The following is a 26,342-nucleotide window of genomic DNA, read 5'->3' on the forward strand; positions in this document are numbered from 1 at the left end:
ATGTGATAATAAGATATTTAGATAAGCTATATATATCAAATCCTCCAACATGTATAAAGATGATGATAAAATTGAATATCCGATGATGATGGTGGTGGTTCATATAATAAATGAGGATGTGCACAGAGGATATAAAATTCTATCCAAACCCGACTCATTATCATTCATAGCAGTTAAATTAGATTAAAAATGAAATCCCACACCCCGATTATATAAAGATTTGGGTGGTCCAATTGATAGGGCAATCAAATATGATTTTTTTAGTGTTTATTATATGTATAGTTTTTTATGAAATATATAATAATTTTACATGAAATTTAATTGTATTGATGTATTGTAATGTAAAGTAATTTGTTTTGAGAACATCCTCTCAGTATGGTTTTGAAAAATTAACATATGTTGAAAAATTATTTAAAAATGTGTTAAATATTTGTGTTGAAAATGTGAATGTTGAATGTTGAAAATTAGGTAAAATTAGGTGTTGAATATTGAAAATTAGTGTGTGATGATGTAGGTAATGATGTATTTTATTTTTGGATTATTTGTAAAAAATTTCTATAAATAGATCTCTCATTTGTGAAGAAAATCACAATTGAGTTGAGAGAAAAATATTATAAAGTGTGTAGTGTGATAATTTTGAGAGTTTGAGATTTTTACTTTTTTACCGTAAATTTTTACTTTTTCACAACACGTTATCAGCACGAAGCTCTAAAAGTCCTCCATATTTTTCCAAGCTCCGAACAGAAGAAAAAGGTAACAAAAGTAATAATATTTATTTTACTGTTATTTATTTATTGTTTATATATGTAATATATAATATAATGTTATTGTTAGAAATAATAAAAATAATTTTTTCAAAAACTTGTTATAAATCCTGGGAGGATGTTAAGACGACATCCCACACTCCCGGTAAGGGATACGACAAGTATAAAAGCCTATAAGGTTTTTTAAACAAAATAACTTATGACACCTAATTATAATAATGTGATATGATATACATAATTATTTAAATATGACTAATATTATATACACCATATTATTACCATAAAATTATACAAATACATACATTTATTTTCTTATACACCAACGGTAATAAACGGTAACAAAACGGCTAGTTTTTGCTCTATAAATACAATCTCACAAATACATTCAATCACTCCAACTTTCTCTTCTTCTCTAAAAATTATTCTTCATCAAATTTTCGAAGAAAAAAAGAAGATGGCTTTCACGAGGTTATTTTTAATTATTTTGGTTATCATACTCACCAGTCTTGTATTTATCGGAGAATATCCTCCTCGTGTGTTTTCTTTATTTTTACGAATACTTGTACTTGTTGTTTATCCATTACTTTGTATTGCAATATTCATTAACTAATAAAATGCATCGTAATTTTTAGTACCACCATGGCAAACTTGGCAAAGCTCGAATTCATCGCTCTTGATATTACTGGGAAAAACTATATGCCATGGACTCTTGATGTAGAAATGCATCTTGAGTCATTGGGTCTAAGCGAGACCATTAAAGAAAATGGTATATCTTCATCACAAGAAAAAGCAAAAGCTATAATATTTTTACGACGACACCTTGATGAAGGTTTAAAATGTGAATATCTCATCGAAAAAGATCCCATGGCTCTGTGGAAAGGATTAAAAGAGAGATTTGAACATATAAGGGAAGTTATACTTCCGACCGCCCGTGATGAATGGAATATGTTAAGATTCCAAGACTTTAAAAAAGTCAGTGATTACAATTCAGCGATGTATAGAATAATCTCGCAGTTAAAATTTTGTGGACATGAGGTTACAGAATCGGAAATGCTTGAAAAAACATTTTCCACGTTTCACGCATCAAATATAACACTACAGCAACAATATAGAGTGCGTGGATTTGCGAGATATTCTGAACTCATCGCCTGTCTTCTTGTGGCGGAAAAGAACAACGAGCTATTAATGAGAAATCATCAGTCCCGACCCACTGGATCAACAGCATTTCCAGAAGTAAATGCTGTAAGCAAAAATGAATTTAAACCTGGAAACCAAAATCAAAGTTACAGACAAGATTTTGGTCGAGGACAAAATCGAGGTCGTGGTCGTGGTCGTGGACGTGGACGTGGACGTGGAAGTGGTCGTGGTCGTGGACGCGGCCGTGGTTTTGAAAATAATCGAGATAGTTATTTCTATAACTCATCTCAAAAGAACGTCCCAAACCACCCACCGAAAAGGCATCAAGAGAATATGAGTGTTAATGAGAATCACTCAAAAAGATTTGAAAGTTCTTGTTTCAGATGTGGTACTCCAGGACATTGGTCCCGTATTTGTCGAGCCCCTGAGCACCTTTGTAAACTTTATAAAGAATCAATAAAGGGGAAAGAAAAGGAGACCAACTTTACTGAACACAGTGAACCTTTGAGTGGTTCAACTCATTTTGATGCTGGAGATTTTCTGATTGATTTCTCAGATAATGATCAATTTGATGGTGGAATAAATATGTAAAATATTTTATTTTTTATGTATTCGTATGATAATGTTTTATAGTGTGTTATATTGTATTGTATTTTATTGTCAATAATTTTATTTCATTGCATATTTTTTTGAAGTTCAAATATGGAAAATGCTACGAACCAAGCTGAAGTTTGCATACCTGATAGTGGTACAACGCACACTATCCTCCGAGATAAAAGATATTTCTTGGAACTAAAACCAACAAAAACAACGGTGAATACAATATCAGGTCCTGTAGACTTGATTAAAGGATGTGGTAAAGCACAATTTTTGTTACCTAATGGTACAAAATTTTTGATCAATGATGCTTTATATTCACCACAATCGAAAAGAAATTTGTTGAGTTTTAATGATATATATTCCCATGGGTATGATACTCAAACAATGAATGAAGGGAATGAGAAATATATGTGTCTTACCACATATAAATCAGGAAAGAAATATGTGATTGAAAAACTACCAATGCTCCCTACTGGATTGCATTATACACATATACGTCCCATTGAATCAAACATGGTAATTGATAATTCTTCAATATTAACCAATTGGCATGATCGATTAGGACATCCTGGTTCAACAATGATGCGAAGAATTATAGAAAATACACATGGTCATCCATTGAAAGACCAGAAGATCTTTCAGAATAATAAGTTTCAATGTAAAGCATGTTCTCTTGGAAAACTTATTATAAGACCATCACCAGCCAAAATCCAAACTGAATCACCAATGTTTCTTGAACGTATTCAGGGTGATATTTGTGGACCAATCCATCCACCATGTGGACCATTCAGATACTTTATGGTATTGATTGATGCCTCCAGCAGATGGTCACATGTATGTTTATTGTCAACTCGAAATGTTGCATTTGCAAGATTACTTGCTCAAATAATAAAATTGAGGAATCAATTTCCCGATTATACAATCAAGAAAATTAGACTTGATAATGCTGGTGAATTTACTTCCCAGACTTTCAATGATTATTGTATGTCTATGGGAATCATTGTTGAGCATCCTGTTGCTCATGTACATACTCAAAATGGATTGGCTGAATCATTGATTAAACGTCTGCAAATGATTGCTAGACCAATGATTATGAAAACAAAGCTCCCTATTTCTATATGGGGACATGCAATTTTACATGCTGCTTCATTAATTCGCATCAGACCAAGTGCATATCATAAATACTCCCCATTGCAGCTTGCATTTGGTAAAGAACCAGACATTTCTCATCTGAGAATTTTTGGATGTATGGTGTATGTGCCTATTGCACCACCTCAACGAAAGAAAATGGGACCTCAAAGAAAGATTGGAATTTATATTGGTTATGATAGTCCATCGATCATTCGATATCTTGAACCACAGACAGGCGACGTGTTCACAGCACGTTTTGCTGATTGTCATTTTAATGAGGAAATCTTCCCAATGTTAGGGGGAGAACAGAAACATACCGAAAAAGAAATTACATGGTATGTATCATCATTGTTACATCTGGATCCAAGAACAAAACAATGTGAAAAAGATGTACAGCAAATTGTGCACTTGCAAAGAATAGCAAATCAAATACCAGATGCATTTGCAGACACAAAAGGGGTAACTAAATCATATATACATGCTGCAAATGCCCCTGCTCGAATTGAAATTCCGAAGAAACAAATTGAAGATAGTCATGATGTCATTAAACGCCTGAAGCGTGGAAGGCCAGTTGGTTCCAAGGATAAAAATCCTCGAAAAAGAAAATTCATAGAGAAACACAATGATCACAAAATAGAGAATGATGTTCCTGAAGAAACACATAATGATCACAAAATAGAGAATGATGTTCCTGAAGAAACACATGATGATGAAAATGTTTTGTCAGAACCACAAACTGACGAGAATCATGAAATCTCTATCAATTATATTAATACTGGAAAAATATGGAACCGAAAAGATATAGAAGAAATTGATGATATATTTTCTTATAATGTGGCAATCGACATCATAAATGATAATGAAGATCATGAACCAAAATCTTTTGGTGAATGTAAAAATCGGCAGGATTGGATAAAATGGAAAGATGCCATCCAGGTTGAATTGGATTCGCTAAATAAACGTAATGTTTTTGGACCTATAGTCCTTACACCTGAAGGTGTAAAACCTGTTGGATACAAATGGGTTTTTATTCGAAAGCGAAATGAGAAAAATGAAATAGTAAGATATAAAGCTCGACTTGTTGCACAAGGTTTTTCTCAAAGGCCTGGAATTGATTATGAAGAAACGTATTCTCCTGTGATGGATGCAATTACGTTTCGGTATTTGATTAGCTTGGCAGTATCTGAAAATTTAGAAATGCGTCTTATGGATGTTGTTACAGCCTACTTATATGGATCACTTGATAGTAATATATATATGAAAATCCCTGAAGGATTTAAGATGCCTGAAGCACAAAGTTCAAAACCCAGAGAATGTTATTCTGTGAAATTACTAAGATCATTATATGGGTTGAAGCAATCCGGCAGAATGTGGTATAATAGGCTAAGTGATCACTTGATGAAAAAGGGATATGTAAATAATTCAATATGCCCTTGTGTTTTCATTAAGAAAACAACATCCGGATGCGTAATTATTGCTGTATATGTTGATGATTTAAACATCATTGGAACAAATAAGGAAATTCAAGAAGTTGTGTCATACTTGAAAGAAGAATTTGAAATGAAGGATCTTGGAAAAACCAAGTATTGTCTGGGTTTACAAATTGAACAAAAAGAATGTGGAATATTTGTTCACCAGACAAATTATACAGAAAAGATCCTTAAACGTTTTAATATGGACAAATCAAATCCTTTAAGTACTCCAATGGTTGTTAGATCATTAAACATAGAAAAGGATCCATTCCGTCCATGTGAAGATGATGAAGATATTCTTGGTCCAGAAGTACCATATCTAAGTGCTATCGGTGCCCTTATGTATCTTACAAATTGTACAAGGCCTGATATATCTTTTGCCGTAAATTTATTGGCAAGATTTAGCACATATCCAACAAAGAGACATTGGAACGGAATTAAACATATATTCCGTTATCTACGAGGAACGACAGACTTGGGACTTTTGTATTCAAAAGATGCTAATCCAAGTATAATTGGTTATGCCGATGCTGGATACTTATCTGATCCACACAAAGCACGTTCTCAAACTGGATATGTATTTACTCGTGGAGGCACTGCAATTTCTTGGCGTTCACAGAAACAAACACTTGTAACAACTTCATCAAATCATGCCGAGATTATTGCACTACATGAAGCAAGCCGTGAATGTGTGTGGTTAAAATCAATGACTCAACATATCCAAATCTCATGCGGATTATCATTCGACGAGAAGCCTGTGATACTATATGAAGATAATGCTGCATGTGTTGCTCAAATGAAAGAAGGATACATAAAAAGCGACAGAACTAAACATATTCCTCCTAAGTTCTTCGCATTCACCAAGGAGCTTGAGAAGAATAAATGTATTGATGTTCGTCACATTCAATCAAGTGAAAACTCATCAGATCTCTTCACAAAGGCACTTCCTACGACAATATTCAGAAAGCACATATATAATATTGGGATGCGCAATCTACGAAATTTGTGAAGAATTGTTCGTGTCAACATGAGGGGGAGTTTACGTGACTGCACTCTTTTTCCCTTACTATGGTTTTTATCCCAATGGGTTTTTCCTAGTAAGGTTTTTAACGAGGCAGTATAAAAACACGTAATGTATACAATCATTATGATCATCATCACAAGGGGGAGTGTTGAAAAATTATTTAAAAATGTGTTAAATATTTGTGTTGAAAATGTGAATGTTGAATGTTGAAAATTAGGTAAAATTAGGTGTTGAATATTGAAAATTAGTGTGTGATGATGTAGGTAATGATGTATTTTATTTTTGGATTATTTGTAAAAATTTTCTATAAATAGATCTCTCATTTGTGAAGAAAATCACAATTGAGTTGAGAGAAAAATATTATAAAGTGTGTAGTGTGATAATTTTGAGAGTTTGAGATTTTTACTTTTTTACCGTAAATTTTTACTTTTTCACAACAACATATACATATTTAAATCAATAATAATTTTTTTTAAAAAAAAATCAACAAATTTTTTGTTGGCAACATTGAAATAAATCTTAAATAGTCAACCAGTGAAGGACCGGGCGGACCGGCAGGGCTGCTTTCAGTGGGACAGATTTGAACCGGTCATTTCAAATTGATGGTAGGGTCAAAAAGGTAAATATACATTTCTCCGCGTGGTTGATATAATGATTTGTGACATTTATGTTTAATTATCACAATTTCCGTTAACCTCCTGCATCTTATGTGTTTACTCAACCCCCAAGAAAATTATAATTGCCATTTCCCCCCTTCATTTGCCTGGGTTTATAATGTTGTCGTTGAAAATAAAATTTAGATTATCTCAATATTAGTTTTTTTAAATGTGGTTATCTTTTAATAAATGGATAATAATGTAAACTTATAATACAAGATTAAAAGTAAGTCGATGAGATGATCTGATCTATATTTATGATGAAAAATATTATTTTTCTGTGGTCGGTCGGATTGGAGACCCGTATCACAAATTGATCTTTGAGACGATATTATTTTTTTTATAGTCGGGTCGGATTGAAAACTCGTCCCACAAAATTGACATTTGAGACGAGCTTATAATTCTTTTTTGGATTAAAAAATTCGATAAATATATATATTTAACTTATTCTTAAAAATAAACTATATTTTTTCCCAATTAATCGAAACACAACCAATTTTTCAACAGTTCTATACTAACTAACTTGAAATGTCATATTATCCAAAACTGGAAAAAAAAACAATCAAATCAAAATAAATATGTTGAAAAGTTTTTAAATGTCTTCTCAATGTATTAGAAACATATCAAAAGTATATAAAAATTCATATGAAACCGTAAGGTCTTACGTACCAATTTTGTGATGCGATCTCATGTCCGACGCGACACATAATATTTTTTTATTTTTATGTCCAAAAATTACTTTTTATTATAGATATGGATCAGATCGATACATACAACAAATATAGATATGTGAGACGATATCACACAAAACATACTTATCAAACGTAATAATAAATTATTAATAAATCTAAAAAACATAGATATTAAACATGCCGATATCAAATGAGCTAATTTTAGCTTGTTACAATCATTTCTTGATACCAAATGTTATTTCAATGGAGTTTTTATTTAGTTATCGTATCATTTTTATATTCCATACATTTCTATAAAATTTTAAGAATATTTGAATATAAGTTTTATCACAAAAATTTTGTGATACGGTCTCGCTAATCAATTTTGTAAGACAGATATTATATTTGAGTCATTCATGGAAAAATATTATTTTTATGTCGAAATTATTACTTATTATATATCGACGAGACTCACATGTCTTATAGATAAAGATCGTGAGAACGTATCAAAAGATAGGTAGGTACTAAGTTTTATGAAGCTTAAACAAAATCATACATAAAATAAAACAAAGTTGAAGAAAGATGGAAAGATAACATTTAGAAAAGGTAACAAATCTTGAGTGTTCAGGGGAATTACGAAATGAAGAGAGAGCTGAGGGTGCCTGCTGTAACATAATAAATGTTCCCATAAATTTCACTCGGTTTCTCAACTCTCGCCAATTTTTCTGCCAATTTCGTGCATGTGGCCATCTCCCCTCTGCCTTTCCCCTTTATATTTTGCTGGGTTTTTCTCTCTCTTCTACTAGAAAATACAAGCCTCCCGTTGTTTCCTGGTAGATTCGGTCCAATTTTTGTCTGTTGCAGATAATTAGTGAGTTTCTGATATGGGTTTTCACCCTTCTTTGTTTTTTTCTGCTTGATTGCACGGTGTCTTGTTCTTGTTATGTCCTGGTTTTATGACGGGAATTTTAGTGTTTTATTGTTTATAGTTCTTGTTGAGCTGTGTGTAAGCAAAGGAAAATAATTTGTTGGTAAGATTTTGAAGTTGGCAGCAGTTTAAGCAAGTTTTGAAGCGTTCTCTTTTACTTGACATCTGAAAGAATCTTTTTTTTTTATTAAATCTGATATCGGTTTGATTCTTCTTACTTATTTGATCTGGGATTATTTATGTTTTCCTGTCTTCAGTGATTTGTAATGAATTTCTAATCATTTTGTGGTGGTGGGATATCGAATTTCAAGTGTAAAATAATTTATCGATCCATTTTAGTTGTGCTTAGTTCACTTTATTTAACGTATAATTTATTCAAATTTAAAGTTGCTTTCTCGTTCACATAGTTTCACGAGATCTTCCGAGTACCAAATGAAAAGGCGAAAGTAAAGCAGAAATAGAGAGTAGGAATCTTAGGAAGGAGAAGATTATTTCCTGATTAATGAAGTCTTAAGTTGTTTTGTTTTCTGATCATATATTTCTGGTTAAGTTAAAATGAGTGTCAGATGGTAATAGAATCAATCATCCTTCGGTTTTAAAATTTTTTTGTTTTAAACTATATTATCTTTGCATTTTTTTTTATCGTGAATAGTTGATCTTGAGTGTTTTCCTTTCACCTTGCTGTTATCGAATTTGCAAATAAAGGTCATTTTGATGATCTGTCATTTGTTACTTGTTGATCTTTACAAGAACAGGATTTGAACTGGTTTTAAGCAGCTTCTGTTTCTGTACAGTTTCTCTTTTACTTCGGAGTCAAGAAAGTTAGCGGAACTCGGTACAACACTAGAAATGGTTACTGAATCATGGTTTCGTAGTTTATGGAAGCCCTCGAAAAAACACGACTTTCATGCTGGAAAGTTGCATATCGGGGTTCTGGCTTTCGAAGCCGCGAGTTTGATGTCTAAGCTGCTTCATCTCTGGCAATCATTGACTGAGAAGCAAATCATGAGGTTGAGGGAAGAAATAGCAAATTCCACGGGTATCAAGAAGCTTGTCTCGGAAAACGATGATTACATTGGAAAAATGATAAGTGCAGAAATGACCGAAAACTTGGTGAATGTTGCAAGAGCTGTTGCAAGAATATCAAAGAAATGTAGTGATCCCTTGTTAAAGAGTTTTGAGCAAGCCTTTAATGATTTGATTAGGTTGTCTAATGATACCTATGGTTGGCAATTTTCGTGGAAGAAGATGGATAGGAAAGCCAAGAAATTGGAACGGCTTATATTCGCGAATAATAATTTGTTTCAAGAAATGGAGACACTAGCAGATTTAGAACAAAGTTTGCGAAGAATGATGGGAAGTGATAATGCAGATAGCATAATCTTGGTGGAATATGAAAAAAAAATTGCGTGGAAACGACAAGAGGTGAGGCATCTTAAGGAGAATTCTCTTTGGAATCGAACTTATGATTACACAGTTCTTCTTCTAGCAAGATTTATATTTACTACTTATGGTAGGATTGGGCATGTGTTTGGAGCTAATGACGTGGCTGACATGGGGATTAGAGATTCTAGACTTGTAGATTCAAACAATAGCCGAAAGAGCCAGTCAACTGTATTCACGCAATCATCGGTTTACCCATCTGAAAATTGCGTTCCGAGGTATTCTTATGGCTCGGTAGGCAAGATTATATCTTTGTCAGGTCCAATTTCAAGAACAAGCAATATTGACAATTTCCACTCAGGTCCTCTTCGAAATTCCGAGAATACGTCAGGCCCGATTCCTGGAACACCTAATGGTGCTAACTTTTATTCGGGTTCCCTTGCGAGGTCGACAACGAAGTCCGGTCCTCTGCGTAAGGCGATCCGATTGTGGCAATTTCGTGATAAATCTCAGAACATAAAGGGGAAGATTCCAACGCATCAATCTGATCAACTAACCACCTCGGTGCCTTTTACGGGGGGCATGGTCAGTGAGAATGTTACTCCCACAAGCGATTTCTCCGGGAATGTCTATTCCGGAGTTTTCAACAGAACTAAAGGTCCCAACAGAGCAGAGCATACTTCTGGCAACTCAAGTCAAGGAAACCAATCAGTTTGTCCTAAGAACAAGTTGTTGAATGCGCCTCCTCCCGAAACTCTCGGTGCTGCTGGCTTAGCTCTTCACTATGCAAATGTTATCATATTTATTGAGAAATTAGTGGCGTCTCCTCATTTGATTGGCAAAGATGCAAGAGATGATTTATACAACATGCTACCTTCTAGCATCAGATCTTCCCTGAGGGTGAAACTAAAGCCGTATGCCAATATCCTGACTTCATCAGTGTATGATACAGTTCTCGCGGGAGAGTGGACTGATGCAATGTCAGTAACACTCGAATGGCTAGCCCCACTTGCTCATAACATGATAAGATGGCAATCAGAGCGGAGCATTGAGCACCAGAGTTTAGTTTCCAGAACAAATGTGCTTCTAGTTCAAACCCTTTTCTTTGCGAATCAAGAAAAGACAGAAGCAGCCATAACCGAGCTTCTTGTTGGATTGAACTATATATGGAGGTTCGGTCGAGAAATCAATGCAAATTCACTATCTGAGTTTGCTAGTGCCAGAAAAGTCGACGAATACTTGGATTCATAGCTGCATCACTAATACATGCTTATCATTTTGCTGAAGGATCATTCTTAATGTCAAAGTATCCTGATCCATTCGTCCCAAAAGGCGAAGTACCGGAAAGGATTCCTTGAGTCTTTGGTGAAACCTACTTGTCGGATTTTTGGATGGCAAGAGGGCATATCCTTCTTCCCGCAGTTGGTGTGGATCACACATTTTCCTGGTTACAACTTTGGATTTAAGGTTTGTGATTCAGAATCCACATGATGCTGTTTTTCGGTCATCGATAGCCATTACTCTCGCACTTGAAGTATTGTAAATTGTCGATGTAGATCATGAAAATTTAATCCTGGTAAAGGTGTGGTTTTCCAATCTTAGGAGCTTCTCATTAATTTAAAGGATGTCATGCGGCTTGCTGTTTGGCTTGAAATTTTTACTTTGCCATAAACTTTTTTTTTTATTGGGAAACAATTAGAAATCTCAATTTCATGGCCTTTTATTAGTGATGATATTTATGATTACTGTTGTCCATGCTTGTGGCTACTCTTCTCTAAACAAGAATACAGGATCATGCGGCTGAGTCAATATCCTATATGTAATATGATGTAGATCGCGACGGGAAGGGGTAATTTAAATGATATATATATTTGAGACATTTGAACCTCATAGTTTAACCATCCTAAATTTTGATTTAGGCGAGTGGAGGTGGTCGTTGTTTGGGGTATTGGCAACAATGATCTCTTTAGATAGAAATTGATTTCATACAAATTGTTCACTAAATTTTAATAAATATATTTTCTATAGATACAAATCATTTCAACTATAAATTGTGTGCAATATGTTAACTAATATTGCATGGAATTAGTGTCTTCGGGTCCAACAGCTCCATTTTCGTCGAGAAATGGCTGTTCTATTGGTTTAGGTTTGATTGAGTAGGTTTCACCTGCCTGCTATAAGGTTTAGTTTTTTGAAAGAATTGCGGTTGAACTGAAATTTGACCAAAAAAAGGAAAAAATTGCAGTCAGTAATGATTATATCATTTAATCTGAGAACTTATTTTTGTTATATATACAATTTGTTTTAAACTGCTAAAAATATGTATACCGAAAATATGTCGATCGCAGATACTTAGAATTCTGAATGTTGCAACGACATGAAAACTTGTTTTCTTCCTTTAAAGTAAATTTCATAGTGCCTCCGGAAAGCGCAACTCTGCTGGACCAGGGCCGAGAATGCCTTTCTGCTCGGAAATCTTGCCCAGTCCTGAAGTTGGTTCAGTCTGCACAATCTTTTCTTTAATGAAAATCTGACCGTCTAGAGTATGCATCAAAAGATTTCAGGGCTACACTCAACTAGAAGAGCACATTTTTTAGTAAATATTTGCTAAAATGAAAGCTAAAGGCACATGGATTAATAAACCAATTGCTGCTGAGAGCCACTCTTATTATATAATTCTTAATATTAGAAACTCGCCTCATCCGGATTGTAGTTTCCGTCTTCCAACAACGGAGTCATAAGAGGAGGGGCGATATCTGGATCAGGCTTTTGAAAGATGAATGTGGTATACAGACCTGCAAATAGAGGATTCACAGATAAGTTCCAAGAAAATACAGAAAGCGCACTTCCCAGGTAATAATCTTCTGTGGAGTGATACAATCACCCAAAATGTCATATGTTCTGGGAAGAAGCCTTCACCTTGGATCAGTAAGGTTTGGACCAGAATCCATCAACAACCCTGCCAATTGTGCTCTGACAAGCCAAGCCAAGTTGACGTCAGTCATTTCACCAAATAATACATCTGAGCGACTTCGTTCGACAGTTTTGAAACTGGAGATAGAATATCTGCTTGGAACACTTCATGCCAGAATTAAAGGTATTAAAAATACAAGAAAAGAAGAATCCATGCATATGTTTCATCCTTGCTCGTTAGACATCCTAGATTTACCGAGCTACAAGAAATAACTGTGTTTTACAAGCACTTGATATTCAAACTTATGTGACACACTTTCCACTTTTGTTGACCTTCTGTAACCATTCATGCACATAGAGAAACAAAACAAAGATAACAACGTTTAAGATAAATATGTCACCTGTTGTCCTCGCAAAATTCAGTCAGGTTTTGTATCTCTACATACTCAAGACCAGCCTCTCTAGCCAACCTGATATCAGAATTATCAACACTAAAACAAGAAATATAACAGATTAACTGGTAAAATAAGCAATTTCAGGACATGATTATCAATTGGGTGTCCGTTTGCAGCCTTCTACGTCAAACCAGTCAGAAACATTAAGAACTCAAGTAAATAAGCAAATATTTACCAGAAAAGATTGAAACCGATTTTGCACAATAAATCAAGTACAAAAAAGTGCATAATGGATCCGTGAGAAGAACAATTGGTCCAATAAACTAATGCCGATGACTGTGCAGCCCATTATTTGGGTCCTAACCCATTGGACGCAAGGCATAGACATGAGAATTCCAACTTCCTTTCCCTTCTTTGACATTTAAAAGTGTTTCTTCCCCAACACCCCACTTCAAAAGAAAATATCGTTCTATTAATATAGTCCTAGATTGAAGAGATCAATATGAGAATCTGAGAGACGTAGTAAAACACTTTTGAGGTTGGTGAATGATGCAGTTTCTTTTATTTTCTTTTGTTTTGAATCCAAGAGTGCACAATGAAAGCTGGTATAAGACATGCTTGACATGAATATTTGGCTCATGTGAGATTCCTAATTCTCATCCTGAAATCCATAATATTATAGAAACTTCTCTAGGATCTTATCATACAATTAGCAATCCTTCATAGGCGAGTAAATACCACAACTTACATACACCACATTCAAGAAGCTTTAAGCCGGTAAATTAATGGATTCAAAGAGGTATTTACCCAAAAAATGAACATCAACAAAGTCAACATTAATAAGAGAGATATGCTTTAAAATCTTAACAGAAAAATTAACCTGATCAAGCTTGGGAAATGGACTAAACAATGAGTTTCCATGGAGACATCATTTGCAAATTTCAACTGGTATTTTTTTACCAAAAAATGGGAATCTGGAAATCAGCTGAACATACATTAGAGACAATAAAATGTCACAAAAAGATTTGAAAAGAAAAGGAAAGTATGAGAAGGACATATATTGGAGATATACTTCTCTTCCTCAACTTCAAAAGTGATCATATAGCTCTCAGACCGAATGCAGTTGGAACAATGTTGGGCTTCATGCCACCACTATTATTGTGGTACGCTTCAACCTTTTTCTGGTATTTAGCCCTGCAAATCCACGTGACACGTGATAGTGCAGAAGTAACACAGTTAAAAGGATTAGATCCTTCTTGATGAACAAATATATTGTGCAGATCAGTTGCCAAGAACAATTTCTATGACGGTTTTGATTTTCACGTGCCATTTTCCCTCCACTCCATTCCTTGATGAAATACAAAAAGAAAGGGAGTTATGAAACTGTTTGCCAGATAGGCAAGAGAACTAATTGCTATTATCATGGGGGAAAAATTTAGAAATCCCAACATCAAGATTGACAAAAAAAATAAAAAAAAAATCAAAAGCTTTGTTCATACCATATACCAGATGAATCAGGAGTTAAACCAAGGAAATAACCTCCTGGTCTCAACAAAGATGAGACATTGTGCAACAATCTTCTCACATTCTCCTCTGTTTCAAAGCATAACTGTCATCGTTCAGGTACAAAGTTTATATTTTCAGTTTTCCGAAGGATATAGAGACATTGAGAAACACTACTGAGCAGAGTCCTACTGGTAAATGCTGCATAAAGAAAGCAATATCAGCCTCCAGTGCAACTCCACACCTCCCTGCACAAACATGGGATAAGAGAAATATCTGGCACATAATCAACTAAAGATAAAGAAGCCAAGGAAACAATGATATACTGGCGAGTGGCAACTATCACAGGTCAGAAAGCAATCAGGTCCTTTGAGTACTCTAAAAGCAAATCGAACAAGGTTTGGACACTGTATAGATGGAGAAGGAAATAGATGATAACAGTTCATAACTTATGTAAAATTTTAACTTGCCAGCCGATTCTTTAAAAAAATAGGTAAAAAATAGTCGTTCAAACAAAGCACCGCATATAGCCATAATGGTAACACTTTAAAAGGATTTACTTTAGCTTCTAACCCCTACTAACAAGATCCTTGGAAGAGGGTAAACTATTCACTTATTCCTTCTTTTACCAACAAAGGAACCAATCGAAAAATAATTGTTACCCAATAAAAGAATACCGCTACTATTATATTATGCTTGGTTAGTCCTTCCCGCAAACGAGAATCAATCATGCAGCAATTTCTTTGTGGACATACAATTACGAGTAACGTCATATGCACAACTGTGTCGTAAGCATTTCCTGACAGATGCATACAATAAATAATGCAGAGACGGGGTCAAGATCTCACCACACAAGGATCAAGCTCCAGAAACTCAAAGGTGCAAGTCTTGCGTCGACTCTCCCATGCTTCCCTCACTTCACTAACTCCAGTTGTCACCACATCTGCACAAAGAAATCCCACATCTTACACAGGAATCATCATCACTAAGCACGTCGACGCAAAACTTAACAAAAAGGTCAATCATTTATCCTAACAGCTCAAATACAACTAACGCAAGCCAAAATAAAATAATGAATCTCAAAGTTACCAATGCCAACGTAGTGACCAATTTGAGCATCATCCCATTTCTCCTCATCTTACACTTTTCCACAAAACACATCACAAACCAAACATAATGCCCAGATGAAGAAACTGATAAGACTAATGTAACACACACATTTAAAAATCAAGAAAACAATCAAATCCATTCCATATTTAGAAAGAAGCATACAGTTGCATACGGGGAGACGAAAATATTTATTAGCGCGACTTTAGTGAACTCGATTAGACGGTGGTGAGTTGATTCGGAAAGACGATGGGATTGATAGGAATTCATCATCGTACGCTCCCAAAACCCCGACATTAATGTTTTGTGAATTCTATATTTCTACGACAATTTCTTGGAAAGAATTTATGACATTTTTAAAATTTCTATCAAAAAAATATTAACTTTTTTGTTAGCTCACATTTAGTAATTCATATACGAAATATTATTGATATAAATAAAATTAATAAGTATTAACATTTTAATAATTATTTAAAATTATTGATATAATATAAAAAATATATTTAAAATTTAAATATTCTTATAAAAGGTTATTATATAAACAATGTTTATGTTATTTGAGATGACTACAAACGAAGATAATAATATTATATTGTTAAATTGTTTTTTTTATTTTATTTTGGTTGAGTGGAACGGTTGTTAATAACAAAAATAGGAAAATATATTTAAAAAATCATATATTTTTATTTATTTATCAAAACTTAAACAATTACTAAATATTTTTTTAAAAATAAAAAATTATATCATTTATAAGATGAATATATTTTGATTAAAAATTTGAATTATTTTTTAGGACATGTTACAAAATATTTATATTAAAATACCTAGTAATAGTATGACAACAAATACATAAATAAATTAACGACACTCATTCAAAAAATTGGAATATGTAATATTATATCAAAATATTTATATTTTAATTAATATTATAGAGAGTTGTGAGAATCAAATATATAAAAATAATACAAAACTATAACCAAAATTAATACAATGATATAACTAATGCAAATACTTAAATGTAGTTTATATTTTCAAGGGACATCAATTTCAAATTTGAATTTAAATATATTTATTTATTTTATATTTGTTTTCAAATATTAATGATAAGTGAATCCATTAATATGGATAAATATTTTCTTTTACAACATTTTATTTTTTGCAAGAACTTTTTAAATACGACAAAAACTCTGTTTTTATAATATTGAGAATATAGATTTGATGCTCAATGTTTAAAACTTCGATATTTTCTAGTAATATACCTTTTAATAATAACATTTTTACAGCTTGCTAAATTTAAGAAAATTCGATTAGTATGTATTTATTTGCATTATTGGTAAAGAAAAAATATTTTTATTAAGCATTCCATATAATCTTTATTTATATTTGATTTTTTAGTATAATATTTATGCATACGTTTAATATTAAAGAAATGAATGATTTTATCTAGAAATATATATTTATCCACAATCTTAGCAATAAGAGAGAGAAATGTTATTTCAGAAAGATACTTTCTGTGATCATTATTTCTTGACAGCAGACACATTGAGTTTTGGTCTTTGGGCTTTGTTGAACAAAACAAACTGGGGACCAAAATTTCACTTTATTATTCCAGTCCAAGTCTCCAAAAAATGGGACCTTCTGAATCAAAATCAAATTTCTGGTAAAGAAAAATGGCACAAGAAGAATAACACTATCAGGCACTAAGAAATGATCTTGAACTTTGTTCAGAATGTTCTGTTGTGTGAAGATAACGTTGACGCCATCACAAAAGAAGTCTTCTAATATCGCTGAAATTTGATCGTAGTGCCATCATGAAGGTGCCTGTACAAACAGATTACTTGCAATAAAGCCAATTGGAATCCAGAACACATAGAAACCGACATCGGAATAGAATTATAAATGACAATTGCATTGGAGTTGCAATTTTTGGTCGGTAAGAATAAATTCCCCGAGTCACCATTCTCTCAGGCCACTGATGTAAAAGAAAATGATTCCAGAAAAGCAGAGAACTAGAAGAAAAAGGCCTTCGTTCAAATGTTCATCAAGGAATGATTACATGTGATTGGTTTAGTGTGTTTAGGCATTCTCTTGGAGAGCTGAAGGCACTAGCTGCTTAAATGCACCAAAATATTCATAATTTACCGGGTGCCAACTTTTATAGTGCTTTAACATGTATGGTTGGGAAAGAGGTTTAAAGAAGTTGGGGGAGGCATCACATAATAAAATAAAGTTTAATCCGCTCTATATCAAGTACCTCCAACTTTTCCATCAAAAACACGATGATCAGCAGACAATGTTGCATTCATTTTTGTCAGAACAGCAGGCTTCTCAGTTCCTGAAAGCGAAGAAAATCAAGGTTCAAAGTCAGCCAGTAATGGTTAAGTTAAAATAGCACATGTTGGACATTACACACAAACAGATTACCATCATCTCCAATAACCGGTTCAACAACTTGATTGCCCCTACCAACAGCAAGAATGCCAGCCTTCAAGAAGGAAATAAGTCAACTTACACCCACCGCTTACACAATCTATTTGATAATTCCAAGAGCTACCGGGAGAGAAATATAAACTTTAAGTCCCAAATTTACAATCTGAACGACATCATTCTTATTTGGGCTCATAGTTCAGGCAAGTTTCTCTTTGTGATTGTCGGGACATGCGTGTGTGCAGGTGGGTGTGTGTGTGAGAGAGAGAGAACCTGTGGAGGATTTATGATAGCACAAAAGTGATCTACAGGAAACATCCCCAAATTTGAGATGCTGCATGAAGAAGGGAAAAAAACATCAATAAAGAAACAAAAAATGGAGTATTCAACAAAAAAAAGATATTCGAACAAGGATAAGGTGAAGCCACCTGAATGTGCCACCTTGAAACTCATTGGGCTTAAGCTTTCCCGTTCTTGCTTTTTCAGCAAGTTCTTTGACCTTTAGACACAATTAGAAACAGAAAATTTTTAGCATAGAACAAAAATAAAATCACAAACGTAAATATTTCATGGAATGACGAGACATTTAATACCTAAAGATATAGAATTTGGGAATATTGTAAATAATGTGAAAGTCATGAAGTTAGAAAAACAAGTAATAATGCATAAGGAAGAGCATGCAGTTGAAAAATTATTACCTAAATCTTAGGGTAAACATTTATTAGAAATGACCAATCAGTTTAACACAAAGTAAAATGCTTAGAGAATTGACTTGAATCTGATAGAGTAACTGAACGATATCAAACAACTGAACTTGAAGTACAGCATCACAAACTACACAAATTGATAGTATCCGCCTGATTCAATGTAATCTTATCCTTCAAAGAGCACAATGATGCCGTCTAGATCAATTGCAGCAAGTCATCCTTCACTGGCATATGAAATTGAAACAACTTCAAACTTATTTCAACATACCTCTGAGGAAATGGATGATATAGACTTTTGATCAGCATTTCTAAGGATTGGAGTCATCAAGCCCTGGAATTCATGAAAAGATAATTGAGACCAAGGTTTCCAAAATAGAGAAAAAAGAGAATGATGTTGCACGGATTACCTTCTCTGTTGCTACTGCAATGGAAATATCAACTGAGTCACGTAAAATTATTTCACCTTTCCCAGCATCCCAGTAAGCTGCATATTTATTAAATATTGAGAACATAATCTGATAAGTGAACTAAAAGTAGAAATAGAAGAACACACTCAATTTTAAAAGATGGACTTTTATCCTTGCACGCCAAGAAACAAAATAGGTAAAGTTTATTTACATCCATATCCTTAATCACTCAAACTTGTATAATTATATCAACAGAATTACTCGAACAAATGATTCATAATTGATATCTGATCCAAATTTAACATTATTACATCCAAACTAACTCAAATTAAGACTAAATTAGCTGTTTTTTTTAATAAAAAAAAAACTTCTAGAGGGCTTGTGTCAATAATGACAAGGATCTAGAGAACAATTGTATGCATTAACCTATGATGAAAGATGAGGAAATTTAAAAAGAGAGTGCAACATGTATTTACTTTGTCCAATCATTACTGCCATATGAGCTTACAATTTAAAATTATGTAACCATCAGGCACTTTATTTTTTGTGTATCTACTCTAGTCCAATGAGGTAAGGGTATGGAAGAAGTTTTCACAGTCAGGCAACAGATGAGTGGGAGATGATTCAAACTTGAGGGTAGAAGCAATGTTCCATTACGGTCTTCAACACAAACGATTAAAACTTGAACCAGTTTGTCAACATTAAAACCCATACCATTTGCTTCTGGTACATTTTTCAATGCAACTGCAACCGCTTTGATGACAATATCATTCACTGAGACTTTAACATCATATTTTGCTGCAACACAATGTAAATTAGATAACTCAACTTTAATGGTGTCTTTCATGAGGCAAAGACAAAAAGAGATAGAAGTCTCTACCTTTAAGCTCCTTTCTGAAGGAGAGAAGAGGATCCAGAATAACATCTAAAGCAACAATCAAGGTAAGCATCACAATGGTAATGTAATAATTAAAGTTGAATGCACATATACATTTCTTGGAAGTTTGAAACCTGTTGATAAATATAAATGGGGCGTGGATTGTTTAGATTCCAATAAACGTGTTGCTATCACCTGCATATAAGTGAAGAGAACATATTTTTGTGCTATCAGCAAAAGAGTGTTACAAAAAAAGTAGTAACAGTATATTTACGTATGCAAATAGTGAAAATAATGAGTGTTTGAAAAACTCCTCTAAACAAAAGCTTTCAACTGAAGTTACAAAGATGTTATCACGTGAATTTTTTTCATTTATTTATAACATTAAAGTTTATGACATGATGTGCACCACGAACTTTGATGTTTATCGCATTTACTAGATCCTGCACAGAAAAACTAAAAAATACAAACCAAGGGCCACATGGTATCAAAGTAAATAAACTGTACACGTACCTTGCGAATTTGACTATTCGGAAGATCTTTATGAGCATCTGTCTGCTGTACAACGGATTTTAATCCTACTGATGTGGAGGAAGAAGTTTGAGGTTGGGTTGTAGGTGATGGAGAACTCTTCTGAGATTCAGAGATTTTGGTAGATCCTTTGCCAGATTTCATTGCAGCCAAAACGTCACCCTTCAACAAAGTACCACGAGGACCAGATGCTGCTATTAAAGCTGTATCCAGTCCGTGCTCTGCAATTAGTATCTTTGCAGCAGGACTAATCCGATTAAAACTTGTTTTCTCCATTTTGATGTCCTTTGAAGTGCTTTTTTGAACAGGCTTTTCATCTCTGACACTCGAACCACCATTAACAGATGTCTTTACAGCTTCAATATCATTTGGATCCTCAACCTTGAAAGACAAGTAAGCAATTCTTATGAGAATTACGATTATTCACTAACGCCATAATAAAAAAAATATTACACGGCATATGTTTAGGGAAAAAGGAGAGATTGGTCCAAGTTCACTAAAGTAGAACTTACAGTTACTGCAATAGGCTGGCCCACAGCAACATCTTTTGACCCTTCTGCAACCAATATTTTGGCCAGGAACCTGCATATCCAACATAGTCAACTGAAAATGAAATCATTCATCAACTTGATCATAGTAATGTCAATATTTTCATCACCCTTCTTCAAGACTTTCAAATTCAAGGGTTGCTTTGTCTGTTTCTATTTCACAAATAACATCGCCAACCTCGATCTGTAATGAGCAAAAGCATAAAAACAACCGAAAAACAGATGCATCATGCATGTAAACATTATAAATTGTAGAACAGTTTGCCACAGAGAAATTAATAGACTGCCATAAAAATTCAAAAACTGACCTTATCACCTTCTTTTTTCCTCCATTTTGCAATATTTCCCTGGTTCTGTAAAGCAACCAAAATATCTTCAGCAATGATGAAAATAGCAAAGCAATACAATATATAGACATTTGACTTCTTACCATGGTTGGTGACAATGCTGGCATTTCAAGCACAATGTGAGGAGGAAGTTCAGAAGGGCTGATGTCAGCAGAGCTCGATTGTTGTGTGTTGTCTCCAGGAGTCAAATTTTGTTCACTAGATGTTTTATCTTGAACTTCTGACCCACTAACAGTTGCGGGAATATTCCCCATAGCATCTGGATCCTCAACCTAGTCATACAACTCAAACTCAGCACACTAGATGATGCCAACAACATTGATAAGAAATCAAAATGAACAACGAAAACAGGGAATATGAGTGTAGTTATATCTTAAGAAAAAGTTTGGGAAGACAAATAAACCGCTAAGAACCTTCATCACCAAAATATTGACAAACAAAAACAGGTGGACTTTGCTGGCATGGATTGGAGAGAAAGGATCACAATGGTAAACTTTTTCAGATGAGCTAAGATCAGCAATCATATACTATAGTCTTCAACAAAAAATTACCATGAAAAAAACAGGACAATGAAAAGCTTTGATTCTGTTATGCAAAGAATAGGTAAAAAAAAACTTACAGTAATTGCTATAGGTTGACCCACTGGAACATCCTTTGCGCCCTCAGGAACCAGGATCTTAGCCAGAAACCTGAAAGTCATTTTCCAACATGGGACCACATGAGAACCATGACATCCACCAACCAGTTAAACGTTCTATCCTATATGACTTCCATAATAAGAATACTAACAAAAATAGAATTGACAGCTTAGTTTGCATGAGAAAAGTATCACAGTGTAGTCATTATAACAGCAAAATAGAAATATATAATGCTTAGTCATTCTTAAATCCTGACATGTGTTGCTAGACCAAGAGAATTTTCAAGATAAGATATTGAGATTAATTAATCTAATATCAAAAACATTTCGTCATGACTAACATCCTATCATAAGAGAAAAAATAAAGTGAATCATATTATTTACCCTTCTTCAAGACTTTCAAACTCCAGGGTAGCTTTGTCTGTTTCTATTTCACAAATCACATCACCCACTTCTATCTGAAGGATGATATAAAAAAGTTAATATCAATTATATTTATTTGAATACCATCCACAGTAAAGCCTTCATTCTATCAAAACATTCTTATTATATGTGTGTGAGATTATAAGTCCAGATTAACAAACTGTCCCTACTAATAGAGTTTCTTAATGAAACTGGCCTTATCTCCCTCTTTCTTCCTCCACTTTGCGATGTTACCTTGGCTCTGAAAAAACGTGGACATGCATGTGAGATCTAAACATGCCAACACATTTTCATATGAAAAGTCAAAACTAAATTTTAGCTGTCTAAGGATTAATTCACCATTGTAGGCGACAAAGCTGGCATCTGAAGCACAATATGATCAGGAACCTCTGCAATAATAAAAAAAAATCTTACCGAAATGCTTGAGAAAAAAGTTCACATCGAGTAGTAATAAAACTCCAGCAAGCAAGTCCAACATCTTTCTTCTACATGTTTTACAGGTTGATGGCTCCCAAAGTACTGTTCAACTAACTGAATGTAGATTATACATCCTTAAATGACTTTGATGAGCTTCAAATAAATTTTCTGCACCTCGTCACCATGATGCTACCTAATCTCCATTTTTTTTTCATTTTCACATCTTAAGGGAGCAGCTGTTAGAGAAAGTCCCACCATTCCTAAGTTGACCATCTTAAGCATGTGATGAAATGCCAACATTCACAAGCTGTAATATTATTTGTACCTTTCAGCACAGAGTTGAAACTCTGGTAGGTCAACAATCAAGGGGAAAGACTTACCAACTGTACTTCCACCACAGATATACTGTCTAAAAAGATATTTTTAAAATAAAGCAAGTCTGCATGCTCACGGCCAAGAAACTAAAAAAAAGACACTTGGAGACACGTACAAAAACAAACATGAGTAGAAAAGGAAGTTCAGACATCTTTCCCTTTTCAAGCTCAAATATCAAGTTTGGTGCCAATCCCAAGTGTTCCAGTTATTAAAAAGACTCTAAGTAATAAGTTTAAATATCTGAAGAACAAATACTCAATATGGACAGTATATATTTGACATGAAATTACGAGTTAATAGAAAAAGATAAGTAGAACACTATCTATCACAAAAATGAGCTTATCAAAATGCAAACAATCCATTTCTCACAAAAAAATTCTCAAAAAGAAATATATATGGCAAGGTTCGATGCTGAATCGAAAAATACCTGATGATGAATAATATCTGACACCAAGTTGTAGCTGTAAAATTCTCATGTTGTTAGAAAAAGAACATGCAGGTGAAACATGTATCATAAGTACTAGTTTTATAACCAACCTTAAGGCCAGAAGGCATATAATGAACCCTGTCGCCCACTGAAAAAGATGTCCTGTGGAATTTCATCATGAGTGAATAGGAACAACGCGTATACAATATATATAGGAACAACGCGTATTCAATTTATTTGATCAACACTAAAAAAAAATTGTTTGATCACAGTGTATTCCCCAATCGATGTCACTATTTAAGGTAGATGGAGGGTACTGGAAGGAAGTTTAGGGCTAAAGGGGGGAATTTAGCAACCCCAACTGTTTTAATACAGGACTTTTCATCACCTTATCTTATGATGCTGGTAAGCCGTAAGCCTATCTGAGGTAGACTTCAGACGTCATGTTGGATTGAGTTGAGAACATAGAGCTGACTAGCTAAAGATATGCCAAGATAGCATATGAAAAGAGACCTAACCAAGTGATAACCATTGAGATGTCTAAGATTATCACACCAGATAATCATTTAATCACAAACTCATGTCAACTTCCTTAATGTCAAAAATTGTACTCGGGTTATTAGATTACCCATTTAAAAAAGGAAAAAAAAATCAGCAAATAAAATCTCCAAGTTATAGCTTGGGTCATAGCATTGATAAACAACTGAGACCAAAATGATAAATATGAGGTCTGTAGATGCAAACCTCAAGCAAGTGGTCTCAGCATCAATACCTTGATTTAACCCCCTACATCTGCATCATCAGTAGTTTTATATTGAGACAACATTTAAAAAGATCAAACTGATAATTTATCCATTAAAAATAAAATCAAGAGACAAATACAAAGCAGGCATTGGAAATCACATTACGCAACTTTAAGTGAAAAGAGAAATGACAAAGTGAAGGATTTTCCTTTTACATATCAGAAATTATTAATCTACATAGAACTAGATGGTCTAAAGAGTGTAACTAACCATGCATAACAAACCATGGTCAGGGAAGCAGGAACCCCTGGTCAGTGTCAAGAGCTCGAGAAATGCCCAGTTTTAGCGAGTATACTACTTGTTATCAAAAATAACTTCGTAATACTCCGTATTCTTCAATGAATTTTGGAGTTCGTTATTTAGCTTTTATCAGGTAAAACAGTATCAAAGGAAATTCAGGCCCCAACAAAAAGAATAAAAGAGAGAAGCAATGAAAAATTTTCAAACATAGCGATTCAAATGTCATTACAACAGCAACCACACCAAATCACAAGCATTTTAGTGTTTGCGAGTAATTACATAAAAGTGAATTTATATTGCAAAGTCCACAAACTTAGTGTAATAGGATAGCTCACAGTAGCATTTTCTCAGAACCAAGGAACCATAAAAAGGAGAGAAACTTGTGGAATGAACTTGATGTTTAGCGATCCCAATATCGTAGAGCAACTAGTCAGAATGGAGGACAAAGACAGAGCCTGAGGTCCCATGACCCAAATTGGATTTGTGAAAAATCTCAATCTTCCCTCGACCCTTCCTATCCCCTGGAAAAATCTCAATTCCAAGAACCAAGCAAGAAGGTACTGGACCAGGAGTGTGGTCGTTGGACTATTCAACGTGTATAAGGTGAAACTAGCATTTTGGGGCAAACAACACAAAATTTTATCTTTTTTCTTTAACTAGAGACTGCCATAGTCGACCACTAGGCCTCCCTGTTTCAAACTTCTCAGGTAGACCAGCATTTCTCTCGATATTTTTTTTACCATTCATCCAGCCACCAGAATTTGAATATTCACCATCGAATCAAATAGCTAAATCAGATCAAACTTCACAAGACCGTTGACACAAACGCACTAAATAGATCCAAATATACAGAGACGAAGAGGTTACCGATTGAGCGATGGATGAGCGGAGGAAAAGGAGATAAAACGTGCCCTGAAGAGAGAAGGAGCTCGGAAGATCGCCGGATTTCTAAGCCTGGATAATGCCATTGATCATCAGACGTGCTTCCCGTTTCTTCAATTCCTTTTCATTTCTTCGCTCGCAGTTGCAAGTTCTAATTGCACCTACGGAACTACTTCTCTTTCCTTTTTATTTTAAAAAAACGTAATTATACTTTTCTAATAAACAAATCAAATTAATTAATTATATATATATATAATTTTAACATTTTCATCTACTATACTCACAGTCGTACACGTCAACAATGTGGCTCATTTATGGTATGTGACGAAATATATTGAAATTGTATATCGAAAATAGATGAACGACACATTATTGATAAAGACAGAAAATTATATATATAATGTCTTTTTGTATTTAAATTAGATGATTTAATCATACATATTTGGAAAATATTTTTAAAAAATTTATTATTCTATTTGAAGATTTAAAAAATAATAAATAAAATTGTGAAAATAAAAGCGTTAGATATGTACATGGCACGTGGCGCTTTGGCCATTTATTTTCAGTACGTGGTTGGCTCTTTGAAAGGTTTGGAAAAGTGAATTTGATA

At 33.9% G+C, this 26,342-nt stretch overlaps 2 protein-coding genes and 1 pseudogene across 6 annotated transcripts; 1 reads left to right on the top strand and 2 right to left on the bottom strand.

Moving 5' to 3' along the window:
* The first annotated feature begins 8,104 nt into the window (after positions 1 to 8,104).
* On the top strand, positions 8,105 to 11,492 carry LOC140982511 (uncharacterized). Of its 2 annotated transcripts, none has more exons than XM_073449045.1 (2): positions 8,105 to 8,326; positions 9,178 to 11,492. In XM_073449045.1, the coding sequence occupies exon 2, from the start codon at positions 9,233 to 9,235 to the stop codon at positions 11,015 to 11,017; it is 1,785 nt and encodes a 594-aa protein (XP_073305146.1). In that variant the 5' UTR covers positions 8,105 to 8,326; positions 9,178 to 9,232; the 3' UTR covers positions 11,018 to 11,492. The 2 variants fall into 2 exon arrangements, with proteins under 2 accessions (XP_073305146.1, XP_073305147.1); XM_073449046.1 differs by lacking the exon at positions 8,105 to 8,326 and adding an exon at positions 8,345 to 8,515.
* Positions 11,493 to 12,020: 528 nt separating this feature from the next.
* Positions 12,021 to 15,970, bottom strand: LOC140982152 (mRNA cap guanine-N(7) methyltransferase 2-like; annotated as a pseudogene).
* A 1,198-nt stretch (positions 15,971 to 17,168) lies between these two features.
* Positions 17,169 to 25,909, bottom strand: LOC140982804 (dihydrolipoyllysine-residue acetyltransferase component 1 of pyruvate dehydrogenase complex, mitochondrial-like). Of its 4 annotated transcripts, none has more exons than XM_073449521.1 (23): positions 25,718 to 25,909; positions 24,552 to 24,599; positions 23,918 to 23,969; positions 23,808 to 23,841; positions 22,928 to 22,977; positions 22,785 to 22,829; positions 22,550 to 22,623; positions 22,148 to 22,217; positions 21,612 to 21,800; positions 21,490 to 21,534; positions 21,292 to 21,365; positions 21,146 to 21,215; positions 20,616 to 21,014; positions 20,237 to 20,297; positions 20,106 to 20,150; positions 19,940 to 20,023; positions 19,226 to 19,302; positions 19,087 to 19,149; positions 18,540 to 18,610; positions 18,385 to 18,445; positions 18,109 to 18,169; positions 17,939 to 18,019; positions 17,169 to 17,505 (listed from the first exon to the last, which is right to left on the bottom strand). In XM_073449521.1, the coding sequence occupies exons 1-23, from the start codon at positions 25,816 to 25,818 to the stop codon at positions 17,447 to 17,449; spliced, it is 1,914 nt and encodes a 637-aa protein (XP_073305622.1). In that variant the 5' UTR covers positions 25,819 to 25,909; the 3' UTR covers positions 17,169 to 17,446. The 4 variants fall into 4 exon arrangements, with proteins under 4 accessions (XP_073305622.1, XP_073305624.1, XP_073305623.1 ...); XM_073449523.1 differs by lacking the exon at positions 25,718 to 25,909 and adding an exon at positions 25,255 to 25,697 and having other exon boundaries at positions 17,170 to 17,505; XM_073449522.1 differs by lacking the exon at positions 25,718 to 25,909 and adding an exon at positions 24,821 to 25,217 and having other exon boundaries at positions 17,170 to 17,505.
* Positions 25,910 to 26,342: the final 433 nt, after the last annotated feature.

Source organism: Primulina huaijiensis, chromosome 8, assembly GCF_012295235.1.
Source record: "Primulina huaijiensis isolate GDHJ02 chromosome 8, ASM1229523v2, whole genome shotgun sequence".
Classification (NCBI taxonomy): domain Eukaryota; kingdom Viridiplantae; phylum Streptophyta; class Magnoliopsida; order Lamiales; family Gesneriaceae; genus Primulina; species Primulina huaijiensis.

Coding starts and splice junctions, on each gene's coding strand:
- LOC140982511 (XM_073449045.1), top strand. CDS start 9,233: ATGGTTACTGAATCATGGTTTCGTAGTTTATGGAAGCCCTCGAAAAAA.
- LOC140982804 (XM_073449521.1), bottom strand. CDS start 25,818: ATGGCATTATCCAGGCTTAGAAATCCGGCGATCTTCCGAGCTCCTTCT. Junction 22,218..22,549: donor TTTGAAAGTCTTGAAGAAGG/GTAAATAATATG, acceptor AATGACTTTCAG/GTTTCTGGCTAAGATCCTGG. Junction 19,303..19,939: donor AAATGTACCAGAAGCAAATG/GTATGGGTTTTA, acceptor ATAAATATGCAG/CTTACTGGGATGCTGGGAAA.